Consider the following 19,129-nt stretch of genomic DNA (forward strand, 5'->3'; position numbering starts at 1 on the left):
GCCTGCTAATTTCGCGCAGACAGGAGAAGCCTGGTTCTCTCCCAATTTGCGGTACAAACGTTTTGCCCGCTCAGTCAGTGTCTGTGACAAAAGTGTGGATGCCAGTACTGGTCGCACAGCGGATCCCACAACCGTAAACAAGGAACGAGCCACTGCCTCGGCCTTCCTGTCCGCGGGATCCTTAAAAGCAGGCGTTCCCACTACTGGGATCATGGTTACTTATTTAACCTGGATACTGGAGGTCCACGACGGGAGGAGCCGACCACTTGTGAGAAGGCTTTCCTCAAAAGGGTAATGCACCGCCATGTGTCTGGGGACCCCACTCCCTGTAAGTGAACTTGCAAAGAAGTCAGATACGGGAACACCATAGGTGAACATGCTGTCTTGCGGGACCCAAAAGGGACTGGAACATCAGCAGGGGGACCTGCTGGCTCCTGAATCTTCAAGGTATCCAGCACAGCTGTGATAAGTGCTTCAACAAGCGCTTTGAGGATGAGTCCCCGTCCGGGTCCGTGAGCGACACTGCCTGAGTCTGTGCCAAAGCTCTCCCCAGAGGACGGGGGGGGGGGGGGGGGGGGGGGAAGAACAGGGACCACCTTATTGCACCCATCTTCCCACGCACCGCCTCCATCTAGCAATGAACGAGTTGAGGACAGTCATCAGGGTGTCCATGGGCACTGTGCAGTCCGCAGGTGACCCGGTTGCCATTGCCTGGACTTTAGGGGAAGAAACATTCGTTTCTGAGCCATACTGACCCTATCCTGTCTGCCACCTGAAGGGGACTTAGGACAGTGAAAGTCCCACCCTCCCTGCTGCCGCTGCCTGAGGGGCTCATTCTCGCCTGACTCACCACCCTGGGGAGTTCTGTGCTGTAGTCCACGAGTGCGCCCAGGTGCAGAGGAAACCAAAAACTTGTTGGTTGGTGATAACCGCTGGAACGATCACTAAAACGATCAGAAAAAATGCTCAGCGTCCAGTACACAGATGGGAAACACAAGGAAAAAAGGCTGTGAGAGCACAAGAGCCATGCTGCTGTCAGGGAACACTGAAATGTGTTCAGGCTTCCAGAAAATGGCCGCCAGTGCCTTGAATAGGAATCAGAAAATGGCCACTCAAGCCCAGTCAGCCTGCTCTGCCCACACCTAAAATGGCCGCCAAACATCGCCATGAGGTAGATATAAAAAAAAAAACTGCAAAGCTACAGCGCTGCACCATTCCCAGGGGCATACCATACAGGTCCCAGGACCACCACCATTCAGCCAGCCCCCCCCCCCCGTCAGTTGAGAGCCCACAGAGAGCCCCTATATAGGCACACACCCCGCTCAGCAGCCACATGCAGCACCCCCCCCCCCCCAGAAGGGGGGGAGGGAGGGAAGATGGGGACAAGGGAGAGAAGATAGGGAGGTGAGGGAGCCCCCCGAATCAACCTCCCAAGGAATGCCCAGCTGCTCAGCCCTGTCAGAACAGCATTGGTCTGACAAATGGGGGGGGGGGGGGGGGGTTTGCACGAAATACCTTGAAAGCATGTTCCTGTTGGTACAGGGGGTAATAACCCCTTGATGGATGGAACTGTTTATAACCATCGTAACTGGGAATGACAGCTGGAGAGCATAAAGTGAGACCTGGAAATTACTTTGGTTCCAGAGGTCAGATATTCTGGGACCAGAAGGTTCACATGAAGAAAGGTGCCCCTTCACATGGGCAAGGCCTTATCCCCAACCTTCGCTGGTTTGGAAGGCTACATCTCTTTACGATATATGTTAAAGGCTATGATATAGCACTGGAAGACCAAGGGACATAAGCAATCGTTCTGAACCTCATTATTACAGGTAGAGGCACAAGCCTTTATTTTGAAATACTTAAAGGAGGGACCAAAGAGGTGTTTGCCTTCAAAGGGTACTGCGTGTAAAATTTTATTGCAAGGGGAGTTCTGCTGGCATTTAAGCCACAGCATCCTGTGCATATGTGTACAAACAGAAAGCTTATCCTGGAAATTTGGCAAAATGGATATGCCAAGCTATTAATGCAATAGTGCAAGGCTGTAGGCAAAAGGTTCATCTGGCTATGGACTGACAAAAGGTTGGGAATATGTTTCAGAGCCATGTGTTTAGTACAAACAGGATTGGTCTGACAAATGGCTATAGACACAACTATGGGCTGCATGGCACTGCCCGCCAAGACAAAGACAGCCTTAAAAGGGGGTCTTTAACCTTTTACTTACTCTGTATTTGAACTAGGGATTATCCTCTACAGTAGCAAGGGTCTTGATAAAGTAGTTGTAAAGGTAGACATTTTTTTACCTTCATGCAGTCACTGCATGAAGGTAACAAACCTTTAAAAAAATTGTAGCTCCCCACCCCAAAATACTCTGCCTTGGCGGGCAGTGCCATACAGCCCATAGTTGTGTCTATAGCAATTTTTCAGACCAATGCAGTTTGTACTAAACATATGGCCCTGAAACCTATTCCCAACCTGAGCCTGACTTCCATCCAGCGCTGTGCACGTCTCCAGCAGCTCTTCCCTCTCCACAATCTCACAGGCTTGGTTGCGAGCAGCAGGATCCACTGGGATTTGAGATAGGGGCAACTATTAGATGGTACTAGGCCCCTGAACAGGTTTGACCCAAGGGAGCGAAAGGCTGAACCTGAGCTAATAAGGAAATCCAACCTTTGAATTTGTGATCTACCATGATTGCAAGCAAAACGTCCCTGATGGGGTACTCATGACCTCCCACAGTAGTGGGGCATAGAAGGGGGGGTGCATCGGTGCAAGCATTTGTAGGACGCTTTAATCCAGGAGTTGGGAGAATTGCTTATGACATGCCCTCACAGTGGAAAACCAGCACATGTCTTCCTGGTGTCCTGAGCCCAAAGAGGAAGAGGAGTGAGGAAGAGGAGCATGCAAGCGCAGTAACCTCCACAGGCCTGAGACAGCACAGGCAGAGAGAGAGCTTGAGGCTGTACAAGCACAACAGCACAAAATGATGAATGTTTAAAGAGCTTTAGCCCCGTACTCACCACTTAGTAGCAAGACTAATGAGAAATGAAACCCCTTCCTGGCTTTGTCCTCCACGGCGAGTATACACCCACAGGGGTCTTCAGAGACTGGGCTCTGCACAAGGAAGACCACAGCTTTGAATTCATAAATCACCCTCTGGAGTGATTTCCCTGAACAGCATCCACATCATAATTTTAGCCTCTACTTCTAACCAAACTGCTGGTTTGCGCTAGATCTCAGCTCTGGACACCTGCTGCCTCTCATCTTCTGCACCAAGTTTTGGCCCAACAATAGGGGTTGATTTACTAAAGGCAAATAGACTGTGCAATTTGCAAGTGCAGTTTCAAGAGTTTAGTAAATGAATTACTTACTCTGTATTTGAACTAGGGATTATCCTAAGTAAGTAATGAATTTAGTAAATGAATTTACTAAACTCTGGAAACTGCACTTGCAAATTGCACAGTCTTTTTTGCCTTTAGTAAATCAACCCCTATTGTTGGGCCAAAACTTGGTGCAGAAGATGAGAGGCAGCAGGTGTCCAGAGCTGAGATCTAGCGCAAACCAGCAGTTTGGTTAGAAGTAGAGGCTAAAATTATGATGTGGATGCTGTTCAGGGAAATCACTCCAGAGAGTGATTTATGAATTCAATTATGTGCTTCATTTTGCAAAGAATGACCAAATACATGCAAGGTAAACAGCATTTTTTTCTTGCACATGATTGGATGACAAAGTCAGCAGAACTTACCCTCATTTACTAAGCTCTAGAGCAAATGCCCTTGCACAGTGCAGCTGTACTTGCAATGTGCACAGCCTCTCTGCCTTTAGTAAATCAACCCCAATGTGTTTTTAGTCCTCAGTGTTGCCCATTTCTTTGTGCTTCTGCAGAAGAGTTTGGACTGTACATCTGGAAACACCTGTCTGAGATGTCTATTAGATACCTTGTTGATACAGTAAGACCACCCTGTGTCCTATCGCTGTGCTTCATCTCATCATTGTACATAATTTTTTACATTGAACCAGCCTCAGCAACTTCATTGTGTTAGCAAAGTATGGCTTTTCACCACCCAGTTTAATTCTCCTACACAGCTGATTCGGTTTTATTTAAAACATGCATGTTATTTTGTTGCACTGTTTTTTTAAAGCTGAACTGCGAACTAAAAAAAAAGCATAGCTAAAGCGACATCCCCAAACCCGCTCAAAATAAAATGTATCCATACTATGCACCATTATGGGGAAATGGGAGGTTCTAATCCGTCATGACGGGAACCATCAGAAGTGACAGAGTCAGTCTTTCTAAAGGAAGCAGTAAGCATTAGTTGCAAAATAAATTCAATTCATAAGCTATATCCAGGTAATGAAAGGAGGAGATCGCTGTTTGAGCATGAAGCTGGGCCGAAAGGGAAAAACAATGTCCTGGTTAAAGTGAAAGGCCGAAAACCACCTTAGAATGGAAGTTCTAAGCCTTAACACCAAGACTAGAAAAAAGTTCTTTACAGCATAAAGACACAGCCCAGGTACTTTCCTTACAAAGGTGATGAATGCCTTTTGCATATAGTGAAATACCTAGCCAGACGTAGCCTTTCTAGTTTCTCTTCAGGGATGCCTGTCCCTCAAAACCCTAAAACAGGGGTAGGGAACCTCGGCTCTCCAGCTGTTTTGAAACTACAAATCCCATCGTGCCTCTGCCTTTGGGAGTCATGCCTGTGATTGTTAGGGTCTTGCAATGTCTCATGGGACTTGTAGTTTCAAAACAGCTGGAGAGCCGACGTTCCCTACCCCTGCCCTAAATCATGTTAAGTATCTCCTCACCGCCTGTAAAATACTATCTGAAGAGTGTTCTAAATGTGGGCAACTGAAGGCAAGCCAGATAGTGAACTGGTCCTTGAGACAGAAGATCAAGATTTCTGGAAAAAAAGCCCACAAAAGTGTTTGCCAGGTGGCTTAACAGATCAGGGCACCACATCCACATGGGCTAGTCTGAGCATCACTTGAACGCCTGCCATCTTGATCTTGTGAAACAGGTAACATTTCAGGCGAGGAAAGTCATAGATCAGAGTGTACGGATCCCACCAAGCCAAATTGTGTCCAATGTTACTGTCAGATTAGCCTCGCTGTAGACTGTTGAAAGGGCACTACCTCATGTTATCGACACTCCAGAGATAGAGGCACTATTTCTACGATATATAAGCTCCTATTAGAAGCTCAGTTACCTGAGAAATCTAGAGCCATGGGATTGTGGGAAGCAGACCTGTCCACCGAATTCTCCCAAGAGGATTGGCAGGACATGCTCCGGAATATGCATAGATGTTCCCGTTCCATGGCTATTAAGGACACGGTAGTGAAATTACACACACGTTGGTACCTCACCCCAGAGAGGGTACATACATTTTTTCCTTCGGTCTCTGGCGGGTGCTTTAGGGGTTGCCCGGAGCCTGGCACACTACTCCATACATTCTGGAGCTGTCCCCTACTTCAACCTGTCTGGGATCAAGCCTCGACCTTAGTTACCGCCATCATGGGGGCTAACGTTGAATTGACAGCGGCACACTGTCTACTTTTTGCCTCACTCCCGGGGACTACCAGATCCTCCCAGAGATTGATTAATACCCTATTTAGTGCCATTCAATGGGCGGTGGCGTTACATTGGCGCTCACCCTCGGTTCCCTGGTCTCAGGTAATTCGAAGGATGGAGTCTATCCGTCTTATGGAACGGATCCACCATACGCTACTGGACTCTATGCACATTCACACTGCCAAGTGGGCCGCATGGCCGATCGGCTTGGGGGCGGAGGGGTTGGTACTCCCTCCCCTTCCCCCGCAGGTGGATCTCTGAGGTGAGATGGCCCTGGGCCTTGTTTTTGGGGCATAGCAGTCTCACGGATCCTGACCTGGTTACCTAGTCCACCAAATCTCCGCACAGCCTCTATTTTCTGAGATTGGTCGTATACCAGTCGTTATGGGGCTGAAGTTTATGAAAGAAGGGATTTGTTTTTCTTTTCTCTGCTACGGTCAGTTGTTGTTATTATTGTAAATTTAGTTTGTTTTTACCTTAACCTACACAGTCACCCTAAATGTCTTAGCATGGTACTTCTAGAACAGTTACACACGGCCTCTCTGATGAAATTTTACGTTTCACTAGCTCTATAGCGCTGTTCTATTTTTTTTTGTTTGTTCTCTCTTGATATTGTTCCTCATTATTTCATCTGAGCTTTACTGTAACATTGTACAATGCTACTGCAAGTCGTGTATATGTGCACTACTGTGTATTCTGTTTCTCACCCAATAAAAACGTTTGTATTAAAAAGAAAGGGCACTACCTCTTTAGCTGTGACAAGGCTTCTTTTTTCACCCCGATGGTTGATATATGCCACCTTTGGGGCATTGTCCGACAGACCAGATTAAATGGCACTTCAGCCAGATCAAACCAATGCTGCAGGGGATAACCATGTCATCTGAAGTTCTAGAATACGGATTAGGAGATGGCGCTCCTCTGCATTCAAGACCTCTGCTCAAAACTCCTACCCCGCCTGACAAGCTAGCATCTGTAGCGAGGTTCTTTTAAATGACAGGAAGAAAGGGCTTCTGACTCTGGGGCTGGAATTCTGAGACACCAAGCCAGGACAACCTGGTCTTCAATGCCAGATGAAGCAATCGGTTCAAGGACTAGACTGATTTGTCTCACAATGACAGAATGTTGTGCTGAAGGGGTGTGCAAAGAAATTCACAAATAGGACCGTCTCAAAGAAGGCTACCATGCCTTCTAGAGCTCATGTAGATGGGAGGAGTCTGACAGCTCCTGGACTGAAGAGTAAAAGTCTAGGAGTAGAGAGTTTTAGGTTTCTACTGGGGAAGATATTCTAAGGTATGAATTAGTTCCAGTGCTGATTTCTAATGTTTCAAGATCTAAACATACCTATGCACGATCTGAAAGGTCAGGCTATTGTCTGCAGGTCCTAGTGTCAACTTCTGAAAGTTTAGCATCCAACCAAATCTTTGAAAGGTCTTGAAATACTTTAATATTAAAAGGTTTCATCTACGACAACGAAAAAGGGAAGTTGGGTGTTCCAATCGTTGAAATAATTGAATAAGGGCTTGAAGTTTAATATTGAAACAATGGTTCAAACCACTTCATAAAGACATGCTACAGAAGAATTTCAAAGACCTGGGTGTTCAACAATCCACAGTAAAAAATAAATAAAAATCATCTACAACTAGCATAATAAAGTGCTCAAGAGGAAATCCTAACGAGATAAAGTGCAGCATATAATTAAGAGAGACTTAGAGAAAAGGCAAAGAACAGAAAAAGACACTTCAGCTTGTCATGAACACGCAATATTAAACTTGGAGGTAAAAAATAAATAAAAAAAATACATCAACATTTTATTTCTACTGTAAGGCATGGTCCAGGTAGTTTTATAGTCTGAGGCTGCTCTGCTACCTCATGGCCATAAGAAGCCACTATAATTAAGGCACAGTGAAATTGTAACAATTGCAAAGCAGCATTTTTTTTTTTTTTTTTACAGAAAATGGTATGTTGGTTCTTTATTAAGACAGATGAGACCAATTTTTTTTTGGCCAAAGCACAGAAATCTAAAGAATGCCAAAGGGTTCATGTGATTCTTCTTGCAGTTGTACAAATCTCTCACACATCATTAGAGCCCAATTTGAGCAAAAAAAAAAAAAAAAAACCCCAACACAGATGCCCATCATTTGTTCCCCCCTCCCTTATTATTAGCCATACCACAGCTTCTATGAATGAATTAGGATCTATGAATGGAGGACAAGCGAACGATTGAAATATCTGCCACTCTAAATTCACAGACCACGTTTCATTCATGGAAGCTATTGTACAGCTATGAATGGAGGAGGTGGAAATAAGTTAAGCACTCTTGATAAGTGGTCACAGTTCTCTCAGTTCTACTAGTCCCCACTGCACAGGAATATAACAGCAGCGGAGATGCATTATAAGAGGAAGATTTCCTAAACAAGCAGACACAGCAGCACAGGGGACAGATTACACTAATGGTAAGGAATGCCCCTTATGGTTATTTTTTATTTGAACTAAACTTATACTTTAGGCAAATACAGAACATTGTTGAAATAAAATATACAGCCAACATCAGCAGTAAGATGACAATACATAGTGCCTGTTTAATAAGGGCTCCTTGCTAGAGATATTAGTTTGCAAAATACACAATTACAGGAGGAGAAATTCTGAACACAGTAAATTATGTTCAGCCATACTTACGTGGTACACATACTAGTGAATGTTCAACACACTCATGCAACATTTCCAGATCATTTAAAAAAATTATTATATACACACACACACACACACACACATACATATATACACACACACACACACACACACTTTTTGCTCATGTCCTCCCTACATCACATCTGGTAGCATATTAAAACAGTGTTGCTTTGGACAAGGAGTAAGCAAGAATGCAAAAAAAAAAAAAAACAGCAAGACTCAAAATTTAGGCTGCACTCATGAGCTTACCTCTTGAAAAAGAGTTGACATTTCACAAACCAAGCATGAGTTGGGGCTTTGCATTTCACATTTGTGGCGATCAGAAAGGAAGAAGTCACGTAGCAGGGGAGTGTGGGTAAGTGCCTGGACGATACAGTTCATAAAACATGTATTCCCGAGATTGATTAGGCCTCGCAGACCTAGGAAAAAAAAAAAGTGGAAAATTAGTGCTCGTTTTTCCTTCGAGCGTGGTCGTACTGATGTTCAGTGGTGATAGCAGTAAACGGCGTCTATATTTCTTTAAAAAATATGTACTTGTCAACCTTGAAAATCTACTAAAACAAGTCAGGTGAAAAAATGGCGCAGTTTAGCTATCTAAAATGAATATTTGTTGGCCAGGTGCAGGCAACATTTTGTCATTTGCACTTTAAACCAGGCCCCATTTGCACAGAAACGTATCATCTCATGGGCAGTCGATAATTCAATGAGAAGTATGTGCATGCACAATTCTGCCAAACTACAATAATCACATGTGCCAAATATATTCCATTGGCAAAAGGCCTGAGCTGCAGGCAGACTAGTTAAGCACCTGGACTACTAAAAACCCATGCTGTTGTCATAGACGCAGTTTAGCATTGATGGTGCCTTTCCAGATGTGCAGATTGTCCCCGCCATACCCACTGATGCTCCCCCATATCAGGCTTTTGAACTGACTGCTGATTTTTGGAAGTATTCCTGAGCCCATGTGGGGACGTCTGTCACAAAATCATGCCGGTTTTTAATGCAGTGCCATGCGAGTACCACAAGATCACAGGCATCCAATGTTGTGTTTCGGACTTTCTCCAAATTCTCAGAATCTTCTAAAATTATGTACCGTAGATGGTATATTTCAAGTCTTTGCAGTTTTACATTTAGGAACATTATTCTGAAATTGTTCCACAATTTTAGACGCAGCTTTCCACTGGTTGATGAATCTCTGCCAATCTTTACTTCTGAGACAGCAGGAACTCTCCAAGATGTCCATTTTATACCCAATCATATTACTGACCTGTTGCCAATTAACCCAACTAGTTGCAAAATGTTAATTCAGCTCGTTCGTTGCATCCATTTGCTTTTTGCTGCCCCGTCCCAACTTTGAGACAGGTTACTGCCATCAATATGAAAATTACTTTTTTCATTGGATTGTGAGATTTGCAAATCATTGATGCCGAGACCTACTCCGCGGTCTCGACCTTAGGAAAGGCCGTGCTTCGGCCTAGCTCCAAAGCAGCGGCCATCTTTCTACACCCAGGCAGTTTACACTGATCGCTCCGTCAAATGACGGAGTGATCATTTTAAACAAACTCCCCTCTCTGTACTGATCTGTACAGTGGAGGGGAGAGATCTGTGTCAGCAGCGCTGTGGGCTGCATCTGTAGTGCCCACAGCACTGCTCTGTGACAGCCATCCCTCCATACCCCAGCCATACTCTGCAATACCCAGCCATACCCAGTCATACCCAGCTAATATTACAGTGGGGAAGAGGACGAGGACATTACAGTGGGGACTATATGGTGCTGGAATTTTCACAGGTTTTTGCAAATTCAATTATTTGCTGATCCGAAAAATGATCCGATCCGTGACTCTGATCTGAGAGTTTTTTGATCCGTTGCGCCCCTAATTAGCATAGTACACAAAAAAGGTTTTATTGATGCCCTCTAAATTGTTTTAGAGTGTGCCAAGATATTTGACTGTTTGACTCAAGTACAGTAGATGTATCTTATATTTTTTTTATATAAAATCTGAAAAAATTAACCACTTGCCGACCGCCGCACGACGATGTACGTCCTATTTTTGAAGAGGGATATCTCGGTAACGGCAGCAGCTGCTGCCACAACCGAGATATCCATCTCTTCAGGCGGCGGTCAGCTGTACGATAACGGTGGTCTCCGCGGCGAATTCGCAGCGAGATCACCGCTATCGGCGGCGGGAGAGGTGCCACCCCCCCTCCCGCCGCTTACCGGAGCCGTCGGTAGCGGCGGAGGCGATCGGGTCCTTTCATCTGCTGGGCATAGAGACAAGTGAGGCTAAGATGGCTCCCACTCGTCTCTATACCATAGGAGGGCGGAAGCGATGTCAAAACGTCACTTCCGCCCATACCTCTTAGAGGTATATTTTTTTTTTTTTTAAATGTCAGATTTTCTTTTTTTTTTTTGCATTTTAGCCCAAATATGAGATCTGAGGAATTTTTGACCCCCAGATCTCATAGTTAAGGAGGACCTGTCATGCTTTTTTCTATTACAAGGGATGTTTACATTCCTTGTAATAGGAATAAAAGTGATCCATTTTTTTTTTTTTAAAACAGTGTAAAAATAAATAAAATCAATTAAAATAAATAAGAAAAAATTTTTTTTTTTTTTTTAAAAACACCCCGTCACGACGAGCTTGCGCACAGAAGCGAGTGCATACGTGAGTAGCGCCCGCATATGAAAACGGTGGTCAAACCACACGTGAGGTATCGCCGCGATCGGTAGAGCGAGAGCAATAAATCTAGCCCTAGACCTCTGTAACGCAAAAAATGCAAACTGTAGAATTTTTTAAATGTCGCTTATGGAGATTTTTGAGGCTAAAAGTTTGATGCCATTCCACGAGCGGGCGCAATTTTGAAGCGTGACATGTTGGGTATCAATTTACTCGGCGTACCATTATCTTTCACAATATAAAAAAAAATTTGGCTAATTTTACTGTTGTCTTATTTTTTTATTCAAAAAAGTGAATTTTTTCCAAAAAAAGTGCGCTTGTAAGACCGCTGCGCAAATACGGTGTGAAAAAAAGTATTTCAATGACCGCCATTTTATTCTCTAGGGTGTTAGAAAAAAACAATATAAAATGTTTGGGGGTTCTAAGTAATTTTCTAGCAAAAAAAATGTTTTAAACATGTAAACACCAAGTCTGAAAAAGAGGCCTGGTCCTTAAGTGGTTAAATAAAAATGGTTAAAAAAAAAAAATCTATATGTTGCGAGGTCTCCCCCAACAATACATGCCAGACCCAAAGGGGAAGGTGGCACTGCCGGGTTGACAGCTCGCTCCGGCACCCAGCATTCAGCTAAGAGCTGAAGCCAGCTGCACCCGTCCCCTCTCTAGCCCAGCCATTGTTCTCTGTCAAGAACTTAACAATTAGCGGTCATGTGATCGGCCAGTTCCCAGGCTTAGAGCTGGCAGGGGGAAAGCTGCAGTATTAAGGGGAGTACAGGTTTTTTTGTTCTTCTCCTATATGATGCATGTGGAAGAGGAATATCACCATTCAGAATTATTAAAGTGGAACTGAAAATCAAAAAGTTTTCAAACGTTTGCATTGGAACAGCTAGGAATGAAAATGTGCATAGAGCTGGGTATACACAACTAAAATCCTGCTGAGCCGGCCAAATTTCAATTTGTGTATCCTTCTCTGTTCAACAGAAGCTGTTAGACTGGCTTTTGTAGAACAGTTATGCTGGTAAACCAACAATCAGCCACTGCAACCAACCGCTGCAGTGCTGACCAGTGTATTTTGACAGGAAGGATATGGGGGGATACAACAGAATAAAAGGGGGAGTCACCTTGCTTGCACGGATGTGGGAACCTGCGTTTTTTGTTTTAATTTGACCCACAGGTTAAAAAAAATAAAAAAACTCAACTGTATACCCAGCTTTAGCAGTACCCTGTAAATACACCTTTTATCATCTGGAACTCCTGCTGAAAAAAAAAGTGCAGTTCCTAGACTTTGGAAGCTGTAATAGGCAGGGAGCAGAATTTGGTCCTACTTTAACCACTTCAGCCCCAAAAGAATTTACCCATACACAAATCCCCGTTCTTGCTCTCGTGCCTGCAAATGTGGGAGGCCAGGATCACGGCCCGCCAGCCACGCGCATCAGATCCCCCCGCCATGCAGTGGGCGTTTGTGTCTCCGGCATCGCACGTGCGCCTGCCATGGCTCTTAAAATGAGCCTCAGAATATATACGGCGATTTGCACAGAAGAGCCATTCTGCCACCTTATATATACACCAGGGCTCGACAAAACCCGGTCGCCAGGTCGCATTGGCGACTAGAAATAGCGACCTCGCGCCTGGGGCAGCACAGCTGGGGGTATCCTGTCTCTGTGGACCCCCCCAGCGTGATCGCGTCGGGCCGTTCCGCCGGCGGCCGAAAATTTAGGCCGCGGCTTTGAGGCCTTCTGCGGTCCTATGATTATTTATGGAATCTGGTGCCCTCTTGTGGTCGCTGTTGGTATGACAAACCAGCAATGCTAATTTCCTCTGCCTGTTTTATAATACCTGCCTCTTCTTCCCTTTATTTAGAACCCCCTAAGCATTATATATATTTTTTATTCTAACACCCTAGAGAATAAAATGGTGGTTGTTGCAATACTGTCTGTCACACCGTATTTGTGCAGCGGACTTACAAGCGCACTTTTGTTGGGAAAAATAATTTAGTTAATAAAAAAATAAGACAACAGTAAAGTTAGCCCAATTATTTTTTATATTGTGAAAGATAATGTTACGCTGAGTAAATTGATACCCAACATGTCACACTTCAAAATTGCACCCACTCATGGAATGGCGACAAACTTTTACACTTTAAAATCTCCATAGGCGACGTTTAAAAAAATTCTACAGGTTGCACGTTTTGAGTTACAGAGGAGGTCTGGGGCTAGAATTATTGCTCTCGCTCTACCGATCACGGCGCTACCTCCTATGTGTGGTTCGAACACCGATTTTATATGCGGGCAGGACAGGGCGCATTTAAAAATTATTATTTTTTCTGCTTATTTTAACTTTTTTTTTTTTCCACTGTTCTTTTAAAAAAAATGTTGTGTCACTTTTATTCTTATTACAAGGAATGTAAAAATCCCTTGTAATAGAAAAAGCATGACAGGTCCTCTTAAATATGAGATCTGGGGTCAGAGAGACCTCGGATCTCATATTTACACTAAAATGCAATTGAAAAAAAAAATTGTCATTTGAAAAAAATAAATAAAATGTCCCTCTAAGAGCTATGGGCAATGACTTGGAGACAGGTGGGGGGCGCTATCTTCCCCTCACTCGTCTCCATGTCAGGCCAGGGACAGGTCCTGATCACCGTCACGGACCTGGCTCCTAACTTTTTAAGCTGGCTCCTAGATTTCAAGCAAATTTGTCAACCCCCTGATATACACACAGGAGCCAGTCAGGAAGCGGTTAAGTAAATATGTTTAAAAGACATCACACAATGTTAGAGGAGTCAACATAACAGATAATGGTTGCCCACACAGTGGGGCTACAGAAAAGATGGGTATAATTGGTGTTTTTTTTTTTCAGATAACTACACATCTGCAGCATGCATTTACAAAAAAAGGTAACTGAAACATTCATCCTTTCACAGCCCAAAGAGTAAATCAGTTCTATGAAGCAAGCCATACCTAGAAATTCTGCTTCTGGTAAGTGTGCACCACAAGGCTATTTACTGGCATACAACCAATGAAAGTGCAAATTATATTCCTGAGCAAAAAAAAAGGATGATGTCAAATAAGTGAAGGAAAGGAAGGGAAGGAAGAGGCTATAGAGAAACAGTCACACAAGGGAAGGAGACAGAGTATGATGAGAGGAAGACAGAGGTTGTAGAGGCAAAGCCACACAGGAGAGGAAAATGCCTTTTCAGAGTTTGTCTACAGCCCTGACTAAAAGGTTTTGAGAATGACAATTTGCACAAATCTGCCACTTCATTGTTTGATATTTTCATCAGATGTTACAATGAAGTATAATTACAAGCATTTCATACGTGCCAAAGGCTTTGACAATTACATTAAGTTTATGCAGTCATTTGCAGTGTTGACCTTTCTTTTTCAAAACCTCTGCAATATATACTGTCAATCAACTTCCGGGCCATATTCTAACTGATAGCAGCCCATTCTTGCATAATCAATGCTTGAAGTTTCTCAGAATTTGTGTTTTTTTTGGTTCACCCGCCTCTTGAGAATTGACCACAAATTTTCAATGGGATTAAGGTCTGGGGAGTTTGCTGGCCATGGACCCAATTTTTCAATGTTTTGTTCCCCAAGCCACTTCGTTATAACTTTTGCCTTATGGCAATGTGCTCCATCATGCTGGAAAAGGCAATGTTCGTCACCAAACTAATTTTGGATGGTTGGGAAAAGTTGCTCTTGGGAGGATGCTTTTGTACCATTCTTTATTCATGGTGGTGGTTGTTAGGCAAGAGTAAGCCCACTCACTCGGCTGAGAAGTAACCCCACAAAAATGGTCTCAGGATGCTTTACTGTTGGGCATGGCAGGACTGATGGTGACGCAGACCTTTTCTTCTGTAACCTGTAAAATCCTTTTCTTGGAGTACATCACAGGACACAGAGCACCATAGTAATTACTGTGTGGGTTATAGACCACCTTCAGGTGATGGACACTGGCACACCCTAAAAATGAAGTTGTCTCCCTATATAACCCCTCCCATACCGGGAGCATCTCAGTATTTGTAGCAAATCAATATACATATAACCCAGAAAAAGAGGAGGACCTCTGTGTCCTGTGATATACTCCAAAAGGATTTTACAGGTAAGCGGTTATAAAAATCCTATTTTCTTTATCGTACATTACGGGACACAGAGCACCATAGTAATTACCATGTGGGATGTCCCAAAGCAATGCTATTTGAAGTAAGGGAGACAACAAGCAGGGCACCCAGCAGACTTGAGGCCCTATACTGCTGCCTGCAGCACACTGCGCCCAATGGCGATATCCTCATGCCTTTTTTTACATCCACTTGATAAAATTTGGTGAATGTATGGACTGCAGACCAAGTTGCGGCCTTCCAGATCTGAGCCATGGAGGCTTGGTGATTCACTGCCCCAGAAGCACTAACTGCTCTATTAGAGTGTGCTTTGACATAAAAAAGGTGAAATCTTACCTTTTAACCATTAGGCCTGAATTATAACTTGCCGAATCCACTTAGCAATAGTGGATTTCGACACCCCCTGTCCCTTCCTAGGACCCTCAGGCAGGACAATAAGGACCTGAGCAGTCTTTAAATAGACCTTGACCGCTCTCACTACATCAAGACAATGTAGAGAGTTCTCTACCCTAGAACATGGTTTTGGAAAAACAACGTAAGGACAAAATCTTGGTTTAGGTGAAAACCTGATACCACCTTAGGCAGAAAACTTGGATGAGGACGCAACACAAACTTGTCCTCATGAATAATTAAATATGGCTTCTTTAGGAAAGAGCAGCCAACTCCGATGCCCCTTTTTGCAGAGGATATAGCAACCCGAAACAGTAATTTCCTTGTCAGAAGGACCAAGGGAGTATGCTGTAACGGTTCAAAGGGCTGTTTTTGCAATACCGAAAAAAACAAAGTTCAAGTCCCAAGGGTTCAAGGGTGATCTAACTGGCGCAATAAGCCACATTACCCCTTGTATATAAACTAGGGCCGAAACAACTAATCGATTATGAGATTAATCGGCCACTAACAATGTGGTTAAAAATAAATTACAAATTAGCCCTTTATAGTACAAAAAGAGCAAATTGCTACTGTAAATATTACTTTCACTGTCCCATAGTAAAAAATGAACTCCTTACAGTAGCGATTTGCTTTTTGTACTAATTTTAGTTTTTTAACCCCATTATATTACTAAACATCTCAGGCCTGGGTCACGCCTCCGTTTTTTGCAGAAACACACTACAGTTCATTTACATGGTTTCCTATGGGACACGTTCACATTCATGATTGTTTCAGCTGCGCATTTTAGTTCAATATACTTCAATGGAGAAGCTGCAGAAAAGCATGTAATAATGCATTTTTGCAGCATTTTGCAGTGTTTTTTAATCTGCCCAACAACATATTGGCCAAAATATATGTTAAAATGCAAATCACAGCAAAATTACTTTTTAAGGTTATTAACCGATACAATAATCGGCCAACTAATAGATTATGAAAATAATTGTTAGTTGCAGCCCCAATATAAACCCCAGACCAAGAATGCGAAGTGGTCTTTGAAATAAGACTGATAAAGCCAAGACTTGGCCCTTAATAGTACTCAAGGCCAGCTTCTTGTACTAATAATTCTACCTATGCTATATTTCCAAGGGTGCCAACCCTTGGATTCACACCAGAAAACAAAAGCCCTCCAGACTCTATAATATACGACTCTGGAAGCCGGCTTCATTAATGAGGACAGAAATCACTAACCTGGAGAGACTACATCTCTTCAGAATGTGAACTTCAACAGCCAAGCCATAAAACTTAGAGTCTGTAAGGTAGGATGGAATATAGGCCCCCGTGAGTGTAGGCCTGGACGCAGTGGAAAGGTCCATGGACCCCCGACTACCATCTTTAAAATATCTGCATACCAGGACCTTCTGGGCCATGCTGGGGCTACAAGAATCACCGGCTTTTTTTCCAGCTTGAGCCTGCAAAGAAGCTGTGGCAGCAACTGAATAGGGAAAAAAGCCTAAATCAGTGAAAACTGACCCCATGGGGTCACCACGCATCTGTCTCGCATACGAGTGGATCCCTTGTTCTTGACATAAAGTTGACCAACTACATGTTGAACCTGGACGCCAAAAGATCTACGGCCAGGATCCCCCATCTTTGGCATATAGCCAGAAAGATGTCCGGTGAAGGGACCACTCCCCCGGAAACAACTGCTGGCGACTCAAGTATTTCGCTTGCCAATTCTATATTCCCAGAACGAAGACTGCCAATAGGCAAGGAACATCCTTTTCCACCCAAGCTAGAATATAGTTCACCACTCTGAGCGGCATGACCTTTAGTGCCCCCTTGGCGATTGATATAGGCCACAGCTGTGGCCTTGTCGGATTGGATCCTGACAGGACAGGGCTTCAGAGCCAGACGCGCTGCCGAATCTTTATGATGTTGATAGGCAAGGCTCTTTTTCGGTTCAGGACCACTGTCCCTGGACAGTTGTCTTTTCCAGTACTGATCCCCAACCTGAAATCCAGGTGTGGTATGAAGGAGTTTTCCTTCTGCAAACTGCCAGATACCAAGCACCAACTGAGGCTCTGGGACACCTTTGGGCACAGCCGCATTGGCAAATCTAGAACTTGAACAGTCTTGTTCCAAGCAGACAGGATACCATTTTGCAACAGTCTCGAATGGAACTGGGCATAGGGAACTGCTTCAAATGAAGCCATCATCTTTCCTAACAACCTCATGCAAAGGCGAATGGAGGGATCTCTTTTCAACCTGACCATCTGCACCAGCTTTCTTACGCATTGCTCTTTGCCTGAAGCAAGAACACCCTTTTCTGGGCTGTCTCTATGATCAGACCCAAGTACACCAACCTTTTTAGCGGTTTTAAGGAAGACTTCTCTAGGTTGAGAATCCAACCTAGAGTTTCCTGGTAACTGGTTGTAATGCACACGCTTTGCTCCAAAGGAGCCCCCGACTGGTCTATTAGCAATAAATCGTCTAGGTACACCAAGACTGTTATGCCCTGTGCCCATAACCTGGCTAGAGGTAAACGCACGGGATGCTGTAGCTAGCCCAAAGGACATATAGGGACATGCAGATATGCATCCCTAATGTCGATAGATGTCAGAAGTTCTCCTCCTTGTAGGATAGAAATCACTGACCTGATCGACTTCATGCAGAAAGAGCAGAGCAAGGAACAATTTAGATTCTTTAGATCTAGAATGGGCCTGACATTTCCATTCAGTTTTGGTACCGTAAAGAGGTTTGAATAAAAACCTTGCTCTTCTGTGGGGATTTGTATGATCACCCCGAGCCAGTAATCGGTCTTGTGCCCAAAACAGATTGTCTTTCCCTGGATTTTTGGGAACATTTGACCTCAGAAAACGAGATGGCGGAAACTCCCAAAATTCTGGTTTGTACCCTAGAGTTACTGTAGAGTGAATTTCCTTGTGTCAGACATCTGAGAACTGCAGAAGTCTTCCCCCCAACCCTGGCGAGGGGGGGCACCACTTCATAAGGAGGCTTTAGAATTCTGTTTTGCAGGTTTCCAGCCCCAGGACTTTTTATGCCTGGGCCTGACCCTGAGGCTTTCGTCACTGCCTAGAGGCGGATGCCCCTGGCGCAGCAGAAAAAGTAAATGAAAGGCGTTTACTCCTATTAACTGGCAAAACAGTACTTTTCCCACTTGAAATCTTTTGGTGTATTTGTCCAAATCATCCCCAAATAGCCAATCCTCATGAAAAGGAAAACCAATCAGGAGCCTTTTGCATGGTGCTTAGCCTGACCAATTTTTTTAACCACAGGAACCTACTCATGCATGTGTACTAGCACAAGAGCAAGGCGGGACGCCTGGTGAATAGAATCTTTAAATGGCGTCTATGGCAAATCATAAAGCCCTTGGCAGTCCAGCCAAATCCCGGGCTTGCTGTACAGGAACCTCCTTAAGGGCCTGTCTAAACTGGCCCTCTAGGGAATGACAGATGCCTATTGCAGCAAATGTAGCCTGAGTAACCGCACCTGCCAAATAAAAAAATAGGATTTTTTTACTCACCGTAAAAGACTTTTCTCTGACGTTCACTGACTGACACAGCTCCAGTAGTCTTGATCGTAGGTTATTACGCCACCTTCAGGAAAGGACTAGGCAGAACATGTAATACATTTGAAAACAACAGAACTTTACAGTTCCGTCCAGGGGGTGGTCCCTCTGGTAAGAAC

At 44.1% G+C, this 19,129-nt stretch overlaps 1 protein-coding gene across 7 annotated transcripts in view; it reads right to left on the reverse strand.

The window, feature by feature from the left end:
• LOC143924449 (ubiquitin carboxyl-terminal hydrolase 22-A) overlaps nucleotides 1-19,129 on the reverse strand; it is a 221,187-nt gene that overhangs the window by 69,754 nt on the left and 132,304 nt on the right. For all 7 annotated transcript variants that reach the window (XM_077448773.1, XM_077448771.1, XM_077448770.1 and 4 more), the window contains one exon: nucleotides 8,507-8,676. In XM_077448773.1, coding sequence (XP_077304899.1) covers nucleotides 8,507-8,676 — 170 coding nt within the window. The remainder of the gene's footprint in view (nucleotides 1-8,506; nucleotides 8,677-19,129) is intronic.

Source organism: Lithobates pipiens, unplaced genomic scaffold (assembly GCF_037356315.1).
Source record: "Lithobates pipiens isolate NorthernLeopardFrog02 unplaced genomic scaffold, aLitPip1_a1.2 Scaffold_22, whole genome shotgun sequence".
Taxonomy (NCBI): Eukaryota; Metazoa; Chordata; class Amphibia; order Anura; family Ranidae; genus Lithobates; species Lithobates pipiens.